Source organism: Biomphalaria glabrata, chromosome 12 (genome assembly GCF_947242115.1).
Source record: "Biomphalaria glabrata chromosome 12, xgBioGlab47.1, whole genome shotgun sequence".
Lineage (NCBI taxonomy): Eukaryota > Metazoa > Mollusca > Gastropoda > Planorbidae > Biomphalaria > Biomphalaria glabrata.
The window spans coordinates 10,643,728-10,664,199 of NC_074722.1; the positions used below are offsets into that span (position 1 = coordinate 10,643,728).

General features: G+C 35.3%; 1 protein-coding gene across 4 annotated transcripts in view; it reads right to left on the reverse strand.

Annotated features, from left to right (window-relative positions):
- The window catches only part of LOC106057140 (beta-1,3-galactosyltransferase 2-like), a 37,334-nt gene that overhangs the window by 5,528 nt on the left and 11,334 nt on the right, over positions 1-20,472 (reverse strand). For 2 of the 4 annotated variants that reach the window (XM_056006544.1, XM_056006545.1), the window contains exons 2-4: positions 14,081-14,200; positions 12,945-13,618; positions 8,827-8,976 (exon numbers count right to left, since the gene is read on the reverse strand). In XM_056006544.1, the coding sequence (XP_055862519.1) occupies positions 8,827-8,976; positions 12,945-13,586 (792 nt within the window). In that variant the 5' untranslated portion in view covers positions 13,587-13,618; positions 14,081-14,200. Of the gene's footprint in view, positions 1-8,826; positions 8,977-12,944; positions 13,619-14,080; positions 14,201-15,209; positions 15,382-20,472 lie in introns of all 4 variants that reach the window. The other 2 variants (XM_056006543.1, XM_013214228.2) reach the window with 2 other exon arrangements.

Below are 20,472 nucleotides of genomic sequence, written 5' to 3' on the forward strand. Positions count from 1 at the left end.
AAGCGCTTTAGCGCTCAGCTACCGCACCTCTCCTGGCCTAACTGAAATCTTATAATTGATGTAATTGTTTTGAAAAGGCTCAATCTCTTATTCGAATGCGCAAAAAAAAAATAAATAAAAAAATATTCGCAATAAAGAAATGTTTACGAAAATGAAGTTTACAAGATTACTATTCGTTTTAATTTAGGTCTAACTTATAATGCATACTAATTAGCTTTTTCTCTTTAAAAAACTGCTTGCATAACTGATTTTAAAAATTAGATTTTTCGCTTTCAGAAAAAAAAAAGTAGCCGTTGCATCAGAACTTTGAATGGTCTAAAATATTGTGATGTCGGATTTTCAATATCTTTTCTAGTTTACGAGATCTAAACGGGACGGACGTACAGACGGTCAGACGGACAGACGGACAGACATTTTGCACAAAACTAATAGCGTCTTTTCCCCTTTCCGCTAAAAATGAGCCTACACAACTTAACAGGTTTCCCAAGCGAACAACACAGGTCAATACACTATTACCACTAGTAGGCCCACTAATCCTAATCATAATCGCTCGATTTACTTAATAGGTGTAGACTAGATCCAGAATATAGAATGTATATAGAATCTATAATAGATCTAGACAAGATCTAGATTTCTTGACTAGTTCTAGATATGATATAATCTAGATCTAGAATCTAGATCTACATCTAGTCTAGATCTCTAGTCTAGCTCTTGATCTAGACTTGATGTAGATAGAACTATAATCTAGAACTAGAATTCAGACTAGAGCTAGAATTGGAATCTAGGCTAGATCTACATTTCTAGACTAGTTCTAGATCTAGATCTAGTTTAAATCTGGATCTAGACTCTTGATCTAAACTAGATCTAGAAGCTAGTTCTAGACTAGGTTTAGGTCTAGACTAAATAGACTCTAGATCCAGAATTAAATATATACCCTTACCTAAACTAGAATCTAGAATAGATCTAGAAATAGAATCTAGATCTACTAGATCTAGGTCAATATTATGATCAGGATTAGTAGGCGTACTAATGGATTATAGTGCACTTATGCTGTTCGCATCAGATTCACTTCTTGGTGTGATACTACTGCTGTTTGCATAATAAATAAATCTGCACCCCTAAGCTGTTAGAAGATAAACTATTTTCTTAATGGATTATACATGTAAATTTTGTTCAAATTGTTTAATACAATTAAATCTAAATCTATATCTATGTATGGCATCTATTTATTGTAATTTAGATTGTTGTCAAGTGTATATATACTGTTGATATGGTGCGCAAAGGTGCACGCGTTCAATATAATAAAGTATCATTCTCCGCCATGACACTAATGGTTGTTGTTTGTTTATTGCTGACTGTGAACCTAGATCATAATTAACATGGTGGCAGCGGTGTATTAATGATCAAAGGTAATCATTAATCAGTATATAAAGGTTAATTGTTTGCAATAATAAATAGGCAACAATTCAAGGCTACGCCGTGCAATGGCAGCTAGAAATTTCCTTCCTGTACCCGAGCCGCTCGAGGTAGAAGGAAACATGGCCGCTAATTGGCAAAAGTTTCACCGGAGCTGGCGAAACTATGAGTTAGCCACTAAATTGTCGGAAGAATCAGAGGAGGTCAGAGTGGCCACCTTTCTAACAATTATAGGGACAAAAGCGATGGACATATATGAAGGTCTTGAAATTGAGAAGGGAAAAGAAAGAAAGATGGAAAAAAATAGTGAAGAAATTTGAAAGTTTTTGCATTGGAAAAACGAATGAAACTTATGAAGCTCTTCTGGAATTTAGAAATACTCCAAGGCAAGACACAAATCTAAGCCCAGTTCAGATGTTTTTTGGTCGGATGACTCGAACACTGATACCAAACAAAAGGAGTAACATTAAGATTTCTACATGTCAAGAGAACATTATGAGAAGGAAAGAAAAACGTCAGATGAGTGTAAAAACATCTTATGATAAGAGGTCAAGAAATTTAAGTCAGCTGAGAACTGGACAGATGGTCTATTTCCAATCTCCTAATGACCATACATGGAGACGTGGAAGAATCCAGTGTCAAGTCAATCAGAGAGCTTACATTATTCGTGGTGACAATGGTGCAGTGTACCAAAGAAACAGAGTGCATATTAACCCGAACAGAGAAACAGAAGAAGATATATTCCCCGATACTGATGCCAACTTACAGGACAATAGAACTCATGATCAACACATTCGCCACTCATCAACTCATCATTCCCTGCGACCAAGGGATCAGTTGAAGAAACCGACAAGATTCAATGACTATGTGTCTTAATGAACTATTGAATGTTGATTTTTAAATGTGATATGTTTCATATTGATTGAAGCGTATACATGTATGTTACGTTTAGTTGTTTATGTTGTGGTTTTGTTTTATTTTTTTCTATGATACTCCCCGAAATGTTTTTTTTAAATATTTTTTTTAAAGAAAAGGGGATGTTGATATGGTGCGCAAAGGTGCACGCGTTCAATATAATAAAGTATCATTCTCCGCCATGACACTAATGGTTGTTGTTTGTTTATTGCTGACTGTGAACCTAGATCATAATTAACATATACTATAGCCTAATGAGGATATGTGAAAACTGTGCACTATAAAGTAGTTTTTTTTTTTAAACTTACAATTGAAACGAAGTTCGTATTAAAATTATTTAAAACAAAAACAACATTTGAATTAGTATTTTATTCCATGAGTTAGTTAATAAATGGAAAATCTATTTTAAAATTATCCTTTAATAATTTTTCCTTTGTGACCTTAGATACCATATTTTTTTTACCAGTGCGCGAATCTATGAATGAAGCTTGATTTATTAATGAAGAAGTCTGTGACCTTTTCAAAACACTTAACTCCCCTGAAGTTTTTCATTTTAAAGTGGTGTAATTTTTTTTGAAAAAATCTGCTTGCATATATAATTTTAAAAATTAGATGGTTCACTTTCGAAAAAGAAAAAAGTAGCCGTTGCATCAGAACTTTGAATGGTCTTAAATATGATGTCTGATTTTCATTTTCTCTTCTGGTTTCTGATATCTAAACGGGACGGACAGGCGGACACAGGCCACACAAAACTAATAGCGTCTTTTCCCCTTTCGGGGGCCGCTAAAAATAAGGAGTCATCCACCTTTACAACTATATCTCTCAATAATGTCGAATTTATTTCCCTTTTTCTATTTCAAAGAAATAGTTAATTACCAATAATCAATTGAGTAATTGGTTAATTTATTTTGTTAGGTACATTTACTTCATGCGAGAAGGGGTTCAAGAGAAATAACGTTTACACTATGTAAGGTATCTCTCGATACTGTAGAATTACTTTCCTTTTTAGTATCAAACAGATAATTATTTACCAAAAGTTAATTTACTTATTAGTTACTTTTTTTTTTATTCATATTTGTTAGGTAGAATAAATAATTATGTAAAGTTTCAACTTGATACGAGAATGGCTGTTGGAGAAAGAACGTGTTTAAAATTTGTACCAGACAGTGAGACAGAGTGAGTTGATATAAACATTGTAAAAACCATTAGATAGATTACAATAGATTACAAATACAAAAATAAAATTTAATAAAATACTCCGAAAGACACAAAAATAAAGGCATATTCCTCGTTCCATATACTAGGACAAATTTGTACAAATACTCCTTCTTCCCTAGTGCTATTAGAGTATGGAATCGATTGCCTGAACTAGTCAGGAAGAATTGTGTCTTGGCAGAATTTAAGTCATTGGTTAATATGCATGACTGAATGCATGACGCGTAGGACGTAATCATCTTCTTTTTTGAAGTAACGTCTGTATTATATAAGTGTAATGAAACAACAAATACTAGTATACCAATACCATGGCTTTATTCGACAAAATTAGACTACAGTAAACAGTGAATGAAAACAGCACGTCTCGCATAACACTGATGCAGTACTACACACACACACGCACACTGGACATGAAACACACACACTGGGCATGACCTTCTGACACGCTGGACGCACGCAGAAAATCAACTCAGTTACACTACAATAAGACTAGTCGACCGGCGGCGTAGCATACGCTGCTATTTTGCAGGGCCGGTCTTAGGCCACTGCAATCTAAGCGACCGAAGGATACGCACTTTCATGGGACCCGCGCTAATTCAAGGTGTATAAATTATTAAATTAAACCATTTTATAACTAAAAACAGATTTCCCGCGCCCTCCTGTCTATTTATCAGGAGCTCCTGAAAATCTCCCGAAATAGCAACATATACTAAAAATTCCTTAAAATATACGGAAATATATAAACGAAAATTGTCATTTTGGGGTGTCACTCAATATGAAAAACACCAATCCTACGCGCTATTAAAAAAAACGCGTATATTGCATTAGCCGTAATTGTGTAATCAGGTGAAATAAGCTTCTCGCGCCTCAAACTAATGAAGAATTACTTGAGGTCAACAATTCTCAAAGATAGATTGAAACATTTGGTAATTCTTGCTATTGAGCGGGATCTATGTAGGAAACATAATTTTTAAGATATACTGTATGACTTTGCTACACGCACGGCTCGTAAAGTAATTCTGTACGTAGTAAAGAATTATTAAAATGCATAGACGAATTTATTTTCTATTACAAACTCTTAAATTTCACTTATTATCCACTTTCTTACCCAAACTTAGCCCCGAGAAATCCGTTTCGAATAGGGCCCCACAATGCTTAAGTCCGGCCCTGCTATTGAGTGTTTGTATAATGTTTGTTTGTAAAATGTTTTACATGTTTTGGATGTTCCTTCAGAGTTAAAGATAGTTTACTTTTTAGTCCAAACCCTCTGCAGGACAAAGGGGGATCGGAGCGGGTAGGGTTTGATAAATTTTAAACGACAGTCCAGAGCGCAGGCAGCCGCAGAAATAAGAGAATAATATTTCCTTTCTTTCTTCTTCTCGTTTAAACTGTTGATGGAAGAATAGAATTATATATATATATAGATAAGAAGATAAGATAATAGGACCAAAACAAAAATCTAGTACCGATATGAGGGAAAACTATTTTCCGAAAAAAATAATACTAAAACACACATCTTTAATTGACATGATGTTTAATCTTTTGACGCTGCAGTAATAGAAATGCAGACTTTTTACTTCGAGAACATAGCAAGCAAAACGTAGAGCAGAGTCACGACCCTTTGTAGTGTTGACACAATCTGAATACACAAACGGTGTCAATAGAAAAATGAAGTGGGACTTGTTTAACATATAAAGGGACTCTCCAAATAGCGACTTACCCTCACCGTAAGTGGCCCAACCAGTTTGCTATATAAATACAGATTTTTAAAAAGAATTTGTATTAATTGTCTCCATGTATAAGATCTTCTGCGACGAATTAGGCGAAATACCGTTAGGATAAAATATTTTTTTTTACATCTGTGTGTCCTAAATCTACACCTGTGCATCCCGGATCCCGGTCACTTCAACCCCGGTCATTTCATCTTTGGTCATTTCATTGGTTCACACCATTCCGGTCATTTCATCCCCTGGTCATTTCATCTCCTGGTCATTTCTTCTAATGGTCATTTCATTCCCTGGTGATTTCATCTTCTGGTCATTTCATTCCATGGTCATTTTATCCCCTGGTCATTTCATCTTCTGGTCATTTCATCCCATGATAATTTCCCCCACTGGTCATTTCATTCACTAATCCATCAAATAATAATTGTAAAAAGTGTAAATTAATAAATTAATGAAATGAAATTAACAATACTTTCTATATATTTATTTTCATTCACATGACAAAAAGAGTGACACATTAAATAATAAATAGAACATAATGTCATTAAAAATATAAAATTTAACATTCATAGATATAGATACATTCATAGATATAGAGATAATGTAGAAAAACAATATATATATTGTTCGTCCATCGTGGTTCGTTGATGACCACTTTGTCATCCAGGGGGCTGAGGGCTTTGCACTGAGGTTTTATGCCTCCTCACGTGGCTGGTGAGACCTATGTGAGCCTGGAATGTTCGGCTGCACACTGGGCAGGTTATTCCTGCTGGAGCTAGTGTCATTGGCCTTGCTATTCTTCTCTGGCGCTTTTCTTCTGCCAGCATTGTTCTTTTTTCCTCAGCAATGTGTGCGCCAGTTTTCACAGCGCGACGCCATGATGCTCTGTCATGTGCCTCTGTCTCCCAGGTGCCTGGGTCTATGCTGAACGCCTTCAGAGAAGCTTTGAGGGTGTCCTTGAAGCGCTTTCTTTGACCACCTTGCGAGCGCTTTCCTTCGCTTAGTTGGCCATACAAGGGTCGTTTAGGGATGAGGTGGTCTTCCATTCTGCATACGTGTCCTGCCCATCGCAGCTGGGACTGCATCAGGATTGTGTGGATGCTTTGCAGACCCGCTCTTCGAAGGACCTCAGTATCTGGTATTTTGTCTTGATAGTAGCTACAGAAGACGATCCATTGATTCGTATTGCTGTAGTCTACATCGTTTGTGATTTCTTGTCCAGGGTGACATATTTCTTGTCCAGTGTGACATATTTCTTGAAGTCAGCGTATATTAGAATGAACAATGAATACAGCGTTATACAAACTTTAAAATGTCATGCTCATATTCAAGAAAGAACAATTGACAAGTAAAGATAAAGTGAAAGATTGTCGTCAGGAAATAAGTTATCAGCGGCATGACTATAAGTATTCTAATCGTTCTCCTCTCTCAAAAGGTTTTCACTACTTTCATCACACCTTGGACTTTTATCATTACATCATGCAATTTGCGCAGGATAATATTGACATCCCTACACCAAATAGAAACAATAGAACTAATTACAAACCCCGCTTTACAATATATCTACTTATTGGAATATATTCTTTCATTTGTGAACAAGTATGAAGAGAAGATGGGGAACACTATATACACTTATAATAACATGTCAAAAATATCAATCAGCATTCTAAATAAAAATATGTATATATTAGAATTTTTAGATTAAATCATTGCTTAGAGGCAAAGCCTTAACAACTAAACAATAAAAAAAAAAAATGATAGGGGATGAAGTGACCGGGATGAAATGACCAAAAATGAAAATACCGGGAATGAAGTGACCGGCGAAGAAATGACCGTTCTACGTTCTGCCCCCACCCCTGGCGAAAAATGTACGTTACTGACCCCATTTAGGAAGCATGTATATAGGTTTGTGACCCCAAGGGCGTTGACACACAATACGGTTTTCGCCGTGACGTGGGTAGTTTCCACATGGAATGTATTTTCCCGTGTCGTATCTAGCTTCCTACATTTTAATTTAGCGAGTTATTTTGTAAGATGGGACGTGAACGAATGGACCTCATTGACCAATCGTAAACAAACAACATTTGGCCACAAATTACGCAATCCATAAAGGCTGTCACGTGATACGTAATTTTTATTGTTTTATCAATAGGCCTATTGTCGAGTGGCTTAATGTTGTTCGTTTACGATTGGTGAATGGGGCCCATTGCTGCTATGTGGTTGCATTATCTCCGCTGTAAAGAAATAAAACAAATCAGCTTATTTGGGTATACCTCATCAGAGCTGAGAAGAAGATGTAATATTTATTACACTCTATGACAGTGGTTCTGAAACTGTGGTCCACGGACCACCAGGGTCAGGAGACAAACGTAGGGGTCCGTAGAAAGTTGAAAATTGTTTAAAATCAAAATTACTTCTTCGCTAAGAGCCATTTTATCCGATCGAATGATTTTGATAATTATCAACTCGCCCAATAACAAGCGTTTTATAGGTCCATTACGTCTCAAGTCTATGTCAACCTAGACCAAAGTTTGAAGACAAGCTCTACTTAGCTTTTCCTGACAGGGTGTGGAATACTTTCGCGCCTGGACAAACTCAGATCCCAATCACACAAAAATCTATTCAATACATGAGCAGCTTAGAGAAATCGCTTGTTTTATCGGCTTATAAATGTACAACTAGATTTTGCTGTAAACTGGTTGTTAAAGCTTGTATTGATTTACATAATGGAGTACGTGACAAATTCTAAATTGTTCCATGGCAAAACTCAAAGACATACGTCTGCTGGCTTCCACTACGTCCTGCAGTAGGTTTGGGCTGGAATGTAATACTCTTCATCTCTAAAGGAACGATTGAAAGTTCAAAGATAAGTTAGTCTGTTTCAGTATGCAATATTCGTATACCCAATATATATCACAATTAATCTATTTGAAAGAAGCAGTCAATATAAAGGTTTAGCTAGAGGTAACATGAAATAGGCAGCATTCACAATAAATTGATAGAGTCATGGAGATTTCACAGGGCTCAAGAGAAATATCAAAGACGGGCATAGATGGTTTGATTAACGCTTGTTAAGCCTTAACAGTTTGACTTTCACATTACTCGTGTTTGCCTTTGTGGTCCATTAGACTTTCGGTAAAATGACGGAAATTAATCACCTTACGAAATTAGCTAACCATTTCACACATTATCCCGAGTCCTTTAGTCAATATCTTCTCATATTCTTATCTTATATATTACAGACGTTACTTCAAAAAAAGAAGATAATTACGTCCTCCACATTTCATGTGCTAATCATGCGTTTTAATCAATGTCTTGTCAATGGTTTTATTGGCTGATTCAGGCAACCCATTCCATTCTGTAATGAAACTAGGGAAGAAGAAAGACTTTTACGAGATCGTTCTAGCCTATGGAATAAGAAAAGCGCCTTTATCCTTGTGTCTTTCCGAGTATTTTATTAGGCGACAAAACATAAGCATAATTATGTAGTATATAAACTAAAGAGATAGACTCTCGTAGTTCAACGCTGACGTATATTTTTCGAAGACAGTAATACCTTGATCTTGTACGGAGAAGTCTTCTGATAGTCTGTATACAACCATCGAAAGATGTTTCTTTTTGCGACATTGTTTGGGGCTGAGTGGACTGCCATTATAGCGTCATAGGAACTGGCGTTCTGACAGCTTGATTTACTGTCCATCAGTGTCTGAATAGGAGAGATAGCAAGAATATAGTTTTTACAAGCGTTAATAAGTTTAAAGCCTATACAAAGTTCAAGGAAATTAAAAAAAAAAACAACTTTGATGCCGCAAGAAGCGACTGTTTCCTAATCGAATATGATTGAGGTATGAACTGGTATTATAACTGAAGGAAAAAATATTAATTAGAATTAAATTATTTCAAGGGGCGCTGAGTGGTTAAGAGCTTGGCTTCCGAGCCTGGGGTCTTGGATTCGAACCTCAGTAAAGACTGGGATTCTGATTTTCACATTTTTAGGGCGCCTCAAATGGGTACCTGACTTTAATTGGGGAAAGGAAAGGCGGTTGGTCGTTGTGCTGGCCACATGACACCCTGCTCTTCAACCGTTGGCCAAAGAAAGAGATGACCTTAACATCATCTGCCTTATAGATCACAAGGTCTGAAAAGGGGAACTTTACTTTTTATTTCAAATATATATATATATATTAGAAAAGCAAAGAAACATCGTATTTTGTTTGTTACTTAGGGAAATGTTAAAGATGTTGACTTTTAGCTACTTACCTTGACTGAATTTTGGAGGAGGTTTAAAATAAAAATATTTAAGATAAAGCAATGATTACATTTATCATGAAATAGTGTCCTTCACTTTAATGGTTGCCTTTTCTTATGGTATGTGCACTGGACAGTCATTCGGATAGTCTCGATTGTCTCGGGTTTATACCCTGAGACAGCATCAATGTTGCTTGTTTTCCAATGGAATCATCAAAACAACAACAAAAAAAAAAAACAAAAACATGATAGGCCTACTAATGACTTCACTTCACCAACAAGCTTGCCAAACATACCGACACCATGAACGACTGAGAACGGTGGGTGGTGTAAACGAGGAGCTCATTGAAGAAGTTGACAATTGCTGACTGAAAGTTATTCATCTCATAGTGAATGTTAGTTGTAACTTTAGCCACAACCTTTCATTTAGTGCTCATCGTTGAGGTGACACAAGTCATAACGACAATTTCTTTTAGCAGTACATACATTCTTATGGAAAAAACAACAACACAACCCCTTACCCCAACCCCACAGATTCAAAACGAGATAATAGACCTGCTGAGTAATGCAAGTTTAGCAAAAAGTACTAAAGGAGATCCAGTCTGTGCCTTTTTTTTTCTCTATCATGGTTGACAGCACTCAAAGAGAATAACAAATTTAATAATTTGCATTATTTTCTGGCAATGTTTTTTATGAACTCCGATGACGAACTACCGAAAAAGATATTCATATTATTATATTAGCTTTTATATAGCGCTACTTTCATGCTTATAGCATGCTCAGAGCGCTTTGGTTCAATCTCATTTGTGGACCAGTGGGGGGGGGGGGGAGGGGGTATCTAGGAGTTGGTTTTCCGTGTTGCCTTTAGGCGCTCAGTAAACGCAACTCTGCCCGAGTCGGGTGTCGAACCTCGAGCCCCCTTCTAGGTAGCCAAGACAAGCCACGTTCAAGCGCACTTAGCCTCTCGACCACGCTTTTGTAAGCTTTTATATTAATGAGACCCAGAAGTCTGCAGGATTGACTGAACAAATACCCTAAGAAATAAAATATCACCATCTTTCTCTAAAATTACTTACGATGTCAAAGCAATGACGGTCTTCTGGCATTGTTTCGACAAAAGCAGCAGCTAGTGCATTATGTTCACTGTGCTCAACACAGTTTAAATGATTCTGTAAAGCTGTGTCATTCTATGGCTGTGTGTATGAACTAGCATTGAAAGATCTTTTAGTAAATGTACCGTGTCACGTGCGCAGCATAGCGTGAATGTAGAATGTTGAGAAAAGGTAAGATAAGGGAGAATTCAAAGATGGAGTAAAGGAAGCGAAGTTATTGCTGATATATTAGTAATTGTTACTCAAGATTAAAGTCTTCATAATCTACTATACATGAGTCTGTTGATGTATAATTAAGAGTCTCATCTGCTCGTAACATAACAATACATGCAAACTACTCAATGTCAAATTGGGGTGTGTGTGTGTTTGTGTGTGTGGCATAAACATATTGTTAAACCCGGGCCCTCGGGTACCTTGCTACGCCATTGTGCGTGTGTGTGTGTTTTCAAACAAATTCGGACCTGATCGGTTCGGGTATGATCTTATCGTGATGGTATCAATTCAGATAAGATTCTATCGTATCAGTACGTAATGGAAAGGAAACATTGGCCAGAATGGGAATTGGCAGGATTTTATGGACGTAGAGATTTAGCTTGACAACATTCGGCGATTCTCTTCATTATTATTAAACTTGTTAATCGACATTGTTGGACTTCGCCTAGTGTTATTTAGTTATTTGAGTGTTACCTTCTTTTTGAACTGATCCACACAAGACATAGCGCGAAGGCGCCTATGAATATGCAAGGAAAAGCAGGAAAATTGTTTGTTTTTTAAAATCTGGGCTCTTTTACATTTTCTTTTTAAAACCCTCCTGACCCCGCTGGGGGAGATAAAACAACAAGTTTTTCGGGGGAGTTAGTATTGTCTGTTATTTTATATCAATCTCTTTGGTTAGTTTTGTTTGATATTTTATTCAATTCTCATTGGCTAGTTATGTTCGATATTTTATTCCAATCTCATTGGTTACTTTTGTTTGTTATTTTATTCAAATCTCATTGGTCACTTTTGTTTGTTATTTTATTCAAATTTCATTGGTTAGTTTTGTTTTATATTTTATTCCAATATCATTTGTTACTTTTGTTATTTTATTCAAATTTCATTGGTTACTTTTGTTTGTGCTCTGGACTAGCTAATAAAAGACACTCATTGAAAGTTAAATTTAGGACTCAGTTTTTTTAAAATGTATTTGGTAACACTGAAGTTCAATTGAGCGTCCTTGACATTGTTTAGTTTCTCGTGCAAATGTGCAATAAATCAAACACTTCTCCTGCCTAGAGCCACAGTTTTTTTATAATCAGCTTTATGAAGACCCTCAGGCCTTTCAAGCCACGAAAAGCATGTGCTCATAAAACCATTATAAAAAGATAAAACAAAATAAACAAATGAAGTGAGATCGACTTTCTACGGTAGTATTCTTAATATGTAAAAAAAAGAACATTACATATCATCTTGCAAAAGTACTAACAGACTAACAGGGCCGAATTTGAGTATGGGGAGGCCCCAGGGCAGAACTTTTGTGGAAATCACTACACTTTTTCGAAAGCTTTCATAAAAATCTATTATTAATAAAATAAAAAAACAAATAATTAATAGCATATTTAATAGTATAACTTGGTTTTCTATAGTTTTGTTTGGTGTGTGCACACATTTTAAGACAAATTTCCTAAAGGATAATAAAGATAATTATTATTATTATTACGAGAATACGAGCTCACTATTAGCGGAAACCTTTTAACTACGACAGTGTTGCCAACTGTAAGATTGAAACTATTGTTGGTAAAAATGCGAAACAAAATGTTACAAAAAACGTAAGTTTCTAACATGTCGAAATAGAGATATTTTTATGAAGGCCCCTTTCTTGCGGAGGCCCCTAGGCTTCAGCCTCCACTGCCCTCCCTTAAATCCGGCCCTGGGCACCATCCTTCGTCTTGATGAATATAACCATAGATATCTTATGGTCTACCGAAAGCGATATCATTTATTTTAACATTAAATATGCACATACGCCTAAACCATTTTTAAAATAAGTGAAATAGTGCAGTTACCCAGTGCATAGGCACGAAAAAGAATACCACATTGTAAATGTGACTAAAAGTGTAATTGTTTTATGCAACGAAGTCTCTTATTGGTAGCAATATTGATTAAATATTGGTCATTGTTTTGGTTTGTGTGTAATGAACTTTGTAGTCATTTTGAAATTTGAACCTATTAGGCTCAGATAACTTTTGAACGAAGAGGCAGCATGAAAACAACTTATTCTAAGGCAATGCTATTTCATGTTTATTTGAATAATATTGATAAATATTGAAATTACCTCTAAATAAGGATCGTAAAAAGAAATGTCAGTTAAATCGGTCATGTAATACTTGAAAGGTTCGGCAGTGCTGATTGATGATAATGATTCTTTGTTGAAGGCTTTTGTAAAATTGTTGTAGGCTATTTTGGAGTTACTTGAGGAGTTGCTGTAAGCCTTAGTGGCTGTGTTTGCTAGAGTGTTTTTGCTGAAAGTAATAATGCTCTTTGATGACTTCATAGTGTTTTTCAAGGAGCTCTTTGATGACTTGCTAGTGTTTTTCAAGGAGCTCTTTGATGACTTGCTAGTGTTTTTCAAGGAGCTCTTTGATGACTTGCTAGTGTTTTTCAAGGAGCTCTTTGCCGTGATTCCAGTAGAGGGGGGACCATCAAGACCGCTGTTGGTGATATTAAACACTGTTGAACTGTGGTTTGGTCTCAGACCGTGCAATGTGTTCACGGCTGACTTTTCTAAAAGAAGTTCTAACTCCAGTACTGGACTGTTTGTCGCCCGCATAACGCTTGGGGCATTCAAGAACATAACGTCACTGACGCTGACTCGTGGCATCGTGTTTACTAAACACGTCATACGTGAGACCATTATAGTCACTGCTACGCCCAGACAGAAGCTGATCAGACGAAGTTTAAACCTTGCCCTTGACATTCTTGAGATAGGTTAAGGGTCAGGACGCCAGCCTGAAAAAAAAAAAGAATTTTGATATATAAATTATACCATTACTTTTATATATAATTGTCACTGTTCTATAACACACTAAATGTGTACGCTTCGTGGTCGAAGATTAGAACAATCTCATTTTCTATTCTCTGTCACTTTTTTCCCCCTTATTTAATAATAATCAGTTTTTGTAACATGAAATATAAAACATTTATTTACGGAAGCGATTTCTTGGTCGAATCTCATCTTCTGAGAAGTCGAAGACGGCTGTGAAGCAGGATCTTCGGTTTGAGGATATGTTTGTGGACAGGTTTGAGGATATGTTTGAGGATATGTTTGAGAGATATGTTTGAGGATATGTTTGAGGACAGGTTTGAGGATATGTTTGAGGACAGGTTGGGTCTTTGCTGTATTCTCTGGTTTTGGCTCTAAGTTTGTGTTTAATTTGCTTTCTTGTTTGTTTTGATACCTGCAACACTTACACTGACTGATCCGAGACACGAGGAGCGGTCAAGGGCTTGTCATCTTTCTCTCTCTCTGTTTCTTTCTCTCTGTCTGTCTTTGTCTGTCTGTCTGTCCGTCTGTCTCTTTCAGCACGTATACTGAAAAGGAAAAGCAATGTGATGATATTTTGTGAATCAGTTTCTTCTTACAAAGCTTATAACAACTCCATCTCTCTCTGCCTGGTACACATTTAGAACAGGTTGTTTTTTTCTCCCACTTCCTATGATCGGGTGGGGTTGAAACTTTGAACAATTATTCATTTTCGAACACAATACATGAATCTATTTAAAAATGTAACCATTTAGTTAATTACTTAATGCTAATTAATTAATGTTGTTTAATACAGAAAAGGGAGATAAATCTTGCAATATTGAGAGATATGACTATACTATTATAAATTTTGTATATTTTGATTTAAAAAAAAAAATGAAAACAAAGGTAAAGGCGGTAATTTTATTTTATTATTTTGTTAATTCATGATATATCTGAGTTTACATTCTCAAAGAGCAATATATTACTCTAAAACTCTCAAGAAGAAAAATCTTCATACTAGCAGCAAAAAGTCTTGGCCAAATATAGGAAAGTGTTTTAGGGTGTAGCCTATGTCAATTATTACTTGGTGGCAGATGATCCACACGAGAATTCATGGATCACGTACGTGAAATGCAGCAAGAACAGTTTAATAATATTATTTTATAAGATAATAAACAATGCTTATGTCTTGGACATGCTGTATACAACATTTTAAAGACATCTATACAAAATTTCAGAGATATCAAAGTTAGTTTATATTTTCTTACTTAGAATTACACAGGCTTACATTTTTTTTTAATTTTTAATTTTTCTTTTTAAGTAATAATTATTTTAGACCCTTAGTTACCATAAATAAACAACGGTTGATAAAGAACATTTGAGAGGGGTTGAGTACTCAAATTTCAAAGGGTTTAGAGATTTACACTGGCACATGCTAAGAAGATAACAAGCTTATTGGAGGTAATTGGATAAAATAGGATTTATTTAGACTTCTCAACCTCATGCATATTTTTTTTTTTACATATTCTTTTATTTCTTCTTTTGCTATCAATTAACAATACAAAGAAAACTTACATTTTCACAAATGACAATGCGCGTAAAGTGCTTCGTGTTCCAAGACGTGTTCCATAATTCATTTCGGGCTGAACTACTGAAACGTAGCTCCGAGCACATTCACATAACTAGAGCCAAAGTACCTCATAGAACAGCAAGGACGCGCCATCAGAATTCCTAGTGATTGTCATAACTGAAAATGTCAGACATTGTTTTCTAAGGTAAATATCATGAAAAGAAACTTAGGAAAAAAACAAGGTTTCAAAGACAGTTTGTGTGGAAACACAAACTCAAAATCGTCCCCCGAAGTGGTCCACCCTGGCAGAAAAAAAGAGGCAGGTTTCAATATTTTCAGAAGAATATCGGTATTAAATTCTATCAAAAGTGGTCCAAAAGTGGTAAAAGGTAGTTTTCAATATTTTCAGAAAGAATATCATAATGAAATTCTATCATGCCAGAGAAGAATGGAGAAAGAAGGTTGACAGATCCCCAAAGGTTCAGCAGACCAATGGATATTTGAAAGTAAATGTGAAGTTAGAGTGAACCTGCCCTAACTGATGTTTTATAATGAGTATCTAATTGATGAAATTGTTTTGTAAAGTGCCAATCTCTTATTCAAAGCCTCAAGAAAAAAAAATCTTTAAAAAGAAAATTCATTTAGTTTTGTGTTCCATGTTGATTGCTATAATTTGCAGTTCACACGATAATATGAAAAACTACTTATTAATTGTTGTTTTAAATTATGTCCAACTTATTTGCAAAGCAAATAGATTTTTTCTCTTTAAAAAATAGGTAACATATTTGTCTTAATGTAGCATATATTATGGCAGACCTTAGATAACTTACGCATAAATTGGTAAAAAATAATATTTTTTTAATAAAAATCTAAAACCATTTGCATAAATGTGTTAAAAATGGTAAATAGTCATCTCCCTTGCTAAAAAGCCTCTAGTGTTTGTTACTATCAATAGTGAATAGTTGTAAAACGAAGTTCCTATTAAAAAAAAACATTTCAATCAGTATTTTATTCCATGAGTTAGTTAATAAATGGAAAATCTATTTTATAATGATCCATTAATACTTTTTCCATTGTGACCATAGATGCAAATTTTATTGTACCAATGCGCGAATCTATGAATGAAGCTTGATTTATTAATGAAAAAGTCTGTGACATTTTTAAAAGACTTACCTCCCTTGAAGTTTTTCATTTAAAAGTGGTGTATTTTTTTTTAAAAACTGCTTACATAATTGGTTTAAAAATTAGATTTTTTGCTTTCAGAAAAGAAAAACGTAGCCGTTGCATCAGAACTTTGAATGACCTAAAATATCATGATGTCTGATTTTCATTTTCTCTTAAAGTTTCTGAGATCTAAACGGGACGGACGGACGGACAGACAGCCACACAAAACTAATAGCGTCTTTCGGGGGCCGCTTAAAAACATTATTTGTATTTTCAAGATCAGCTAAACAAATGTCAAGGACGATCAATTTAGCCACAATGGTGTCAACTAAAACGCATTACATTAAAAGTGTCAACTTTTTAGTGAATGCACTAACCTATACTTTTTTTGTAAAAAGCAATCTATCCATGTGCTGTATATTTGCTTTTACGTAAATTTTAACACCACTTTCATAGAGCGAAAGGTATAATCATATGGACATTATTTTCTGCTATCAACAGAAGAGCTTAGAACATATGATTCTGCTGTGCTAAAAAAGTGACTATTTAAAAAAAAATACCTTAAAAAACACCTAACTTATCAACACTCTCTTTATTTTATACACCGGATACACAGACCAATATATATTAAATTAAGACTAGACATGGAGATCACAGACCAAAATATATTAAATTTAGACTGGACATGGAGATCACAGACCAAAATATATTAAATTTAGACTGGACATGGAGATCACAGACCTATATATATATTAAATTTAGACTGGACATGTAGATCACAGACCTATATATATTAAATTTAGACTGGACATAGAGATCACAGACCTATATATATTAAATTTAGACTGGACATGGAGATCACAGACCTACATATATATTATATCTAGACTAGACATGGAGATCACAGACCTATATATATTATATTTAGACTGGACATGGAGATCTTTTAACACTACAAAAATGTGATTTTTTTTTAAAGCTGAAACAAGGCGTTGTTTTGTAAAGTAGTTATAAGAAGTAAAGTTGTTGTTTTTTTAAACCCTAACCTATGTAACAATTATAATTTAATGTTTAGATCTAAATCTAGTAATTGAGCATCGAAAAAAGAGCGCTCTCGTCTCATAATTATTATTTTGCAATTTTTAGATACATAATCTAAAAAGCTCTAGGTAATCAATCTATTTAACTGTACATAAGATGATAAATATCTAGGATTTTCGGAATGATATCTTAATGGAAACTAACAGGAAATGGCTTTATTTCATAATTTGCGTGAATATATATTTCTGTGATTAATACATAACAATCTCTCTCTCTCTCTCTCTCTCTATATATATATATATATAGGTCCATGAGTTGATCAATCGTGGATAAGAATTGGCTTCCGTTTTCCAGTCTAAATGCAATATATATATATATATATATATATATATATATATATATATATATAGGTCTGTGACCGGGTATTTCAAAAAGCTAGCTTATTAAAGTTTTTTTCCCGCCATGCATGAGACACTTCACTTCCTATTTTCGGATAACGTTGAAACTTAACACAATTATTTCTTGTCGACGGAGGACAACAGGAATCAATACTAACAAACTAACAGATAATTTCATCCAAATTGTGCTTGGTCATGCGTAACAATTAGAGCGCCCGAGTCTTGAATGAGGACTGTGTACATCAGAGCTGCTCCACCTTTTATTGCCTGGCAGTCATGTAAATGAACAAGAAACTTGTCACGGACCCCATTACTACAAGCTATCGCACACGTCCTCATTGCTACACAATGCGCTGTGAACATTTTCATGAGCTAGATAGCACAGTATTAAGGGTCGGATACGACCCACGGGCCTGGGTTGGACATCACTGGTATATCTTATTCTCGCCTTGAAGTCTGCCTGCAAAACATTGTGTTTGGTCATGCATAAACGTGTTCACACTGTCGGGTGAGAACTATGGTACCTGGGTCTTGAATGAAATACCAGGTTCTCTTTATATAAAGAACTGTCGGTATGTCATTCAGTCTTAAAGCAGCTCTGTACACCAGCCTACCAAGTTTGGCCATACTGAAACATGATCTTCAAACAGTTTAATTTATAACCCAGTGCAGTGAGGTTAAATACATACATACCATGGGCGTACCATGGGGGAACGGAATTCAGTGACTGCTTTTTTGCTTTCATTTTGTTTATTTTAGGTGAAATTTTAATACTAAATCATCACTTAGTAAGGTTGTGACAGAGCATGAGGTTTTGCTGGACATGTTCTCCGACAAAATGAATTACGCATAATAAAAGTTGCAATGCCATCCTAGTACAACTTGGCGCGGGAGGCTCTAAGTCAGTGAGAATAACACATTAGGTTTTTGAAATAAAACTTTTTAATAGCAAGATAATGCACTGTAGATATCTTAGAATATGCATTTTGTTGGCTTTCAATACCAGAAATAGTGCTCGGCAGCGGAGCTTCGCCCCGCGCTAGAGGAGCGTTGCGAGCTCCCCCAGACCCCCTTACTAGCAAGGATTGGAAGTCTAGAAGTTTTCCACTAATTCCAGGAAGAACCTTTTCTAGGGCACAATAAACGTCTTCCGAAAGGGTCAGAATGTAATAAAGATTAATTATGTACATGGGCATCAGATTAAAAACATGAACTAGACAAATATATATATATATATATCTATTTGTCTAGTTCATGTCTTTAATCTGATGCCCATGTATTGGCCTCTTTATGGTTGCTTTTAAAATCTAAAGTAGTGTGAAGAGATTAGAGACAGGTTTAGTTCATCGATTGGACCCCACGATGGCCTGCTAACTTCTGTTCGAAACGCACACTAAAACTCTATGGCCATATTACAAGGTCCTCAGGGCTCTCAAAGACCTTCCTTCCTGGAACAGTACCGGGAAGAAGAAGAATGGGCAGACAGAGAAAGCGATGTGAAGACAACATAAAGGATGGGTCTGCCATTCAGGAGATTCTGTTCAATGCCCAACAGACTAAGGGATAAGTGAGGTGAAATGAATTCTAAAAGACACATTCTAGTTGTGTTCACTAAAAGTGTTCAGTATGGTGTTCGCAACCTCCAGATTCCTATCTTGTAACGCTGTAATTAACGTCATTAAACCTGTCCTGGTTTATTTAGAATAAATATTGCTTTTAACAAAAACTTATATCGGCTCACTCTGTTTGTCTGGTAAAAGTGTGTACACGTTATTTCTCCCACAGCCATTCTAAGATCAAGCTGAAACTTCGCACAATTATTCGTTGACATAGACAAAGCATGACTCAATAAAAAAAAAGTAACCAATCGGACAATTAATTACTGGTAATTCATTATTTTGTTTAATAGCAACAAGGGAAACCAATACTTCAGTTTTCACATATAAGCTAAATTTGTTGGGTTTAGTCCCTTTAAATAATTTTTAACGCTATTTCTCCCTCACGCATTCCCCGATCAAGTTGATACTTTAATCAAGTATTTATTGTGCCTGATAAAACATGAGTCAATAAACAAAAAATACTCCATTGGTCAATGAATTATTAGTAATTAATTACTTGTTTGATATCAAATAAGGGGAATAACTTGTACATTATTGGTAGATATAGTTCTAAGGACAGAGTAAGATAAGCTTTGTTTTTTTAAAGGATTTTTTAAATTTTGATTGTTATCAAGATGATTATAATGCATAGCGGCAAATGATTTGCTGTAATGAACTAATTAGAATTTTTCCTTTGAATTTTTTTTCCAATTAGAATTCTATTTCTGTAACTGTATTAACCATTACACGGTATAAGTAGCACGGTATTGGTGATGGTCAAATTGAGTTTCAAATAGCAATTTTAGTTCATTGAAATTTAAAGACCACGGACGGACGGAAGGTAAAACAGACGAACAACACAAACACAATAGCGGCTTTTCTTTACGGGGAGGAGCAAAATCTTCCATTACAAAAATAAAGACATAGAGGAAAACAATAGAATATCAAGTACAAACTGTTACAATGGTTAATTTGTTTTGTTATCTCGAGTGGAAAGCTGTAAATCTGGATCCACTCTTGATAGTACAGTGATGCCCAAGTAACGACCAGTGGGCCATATGTTTCAC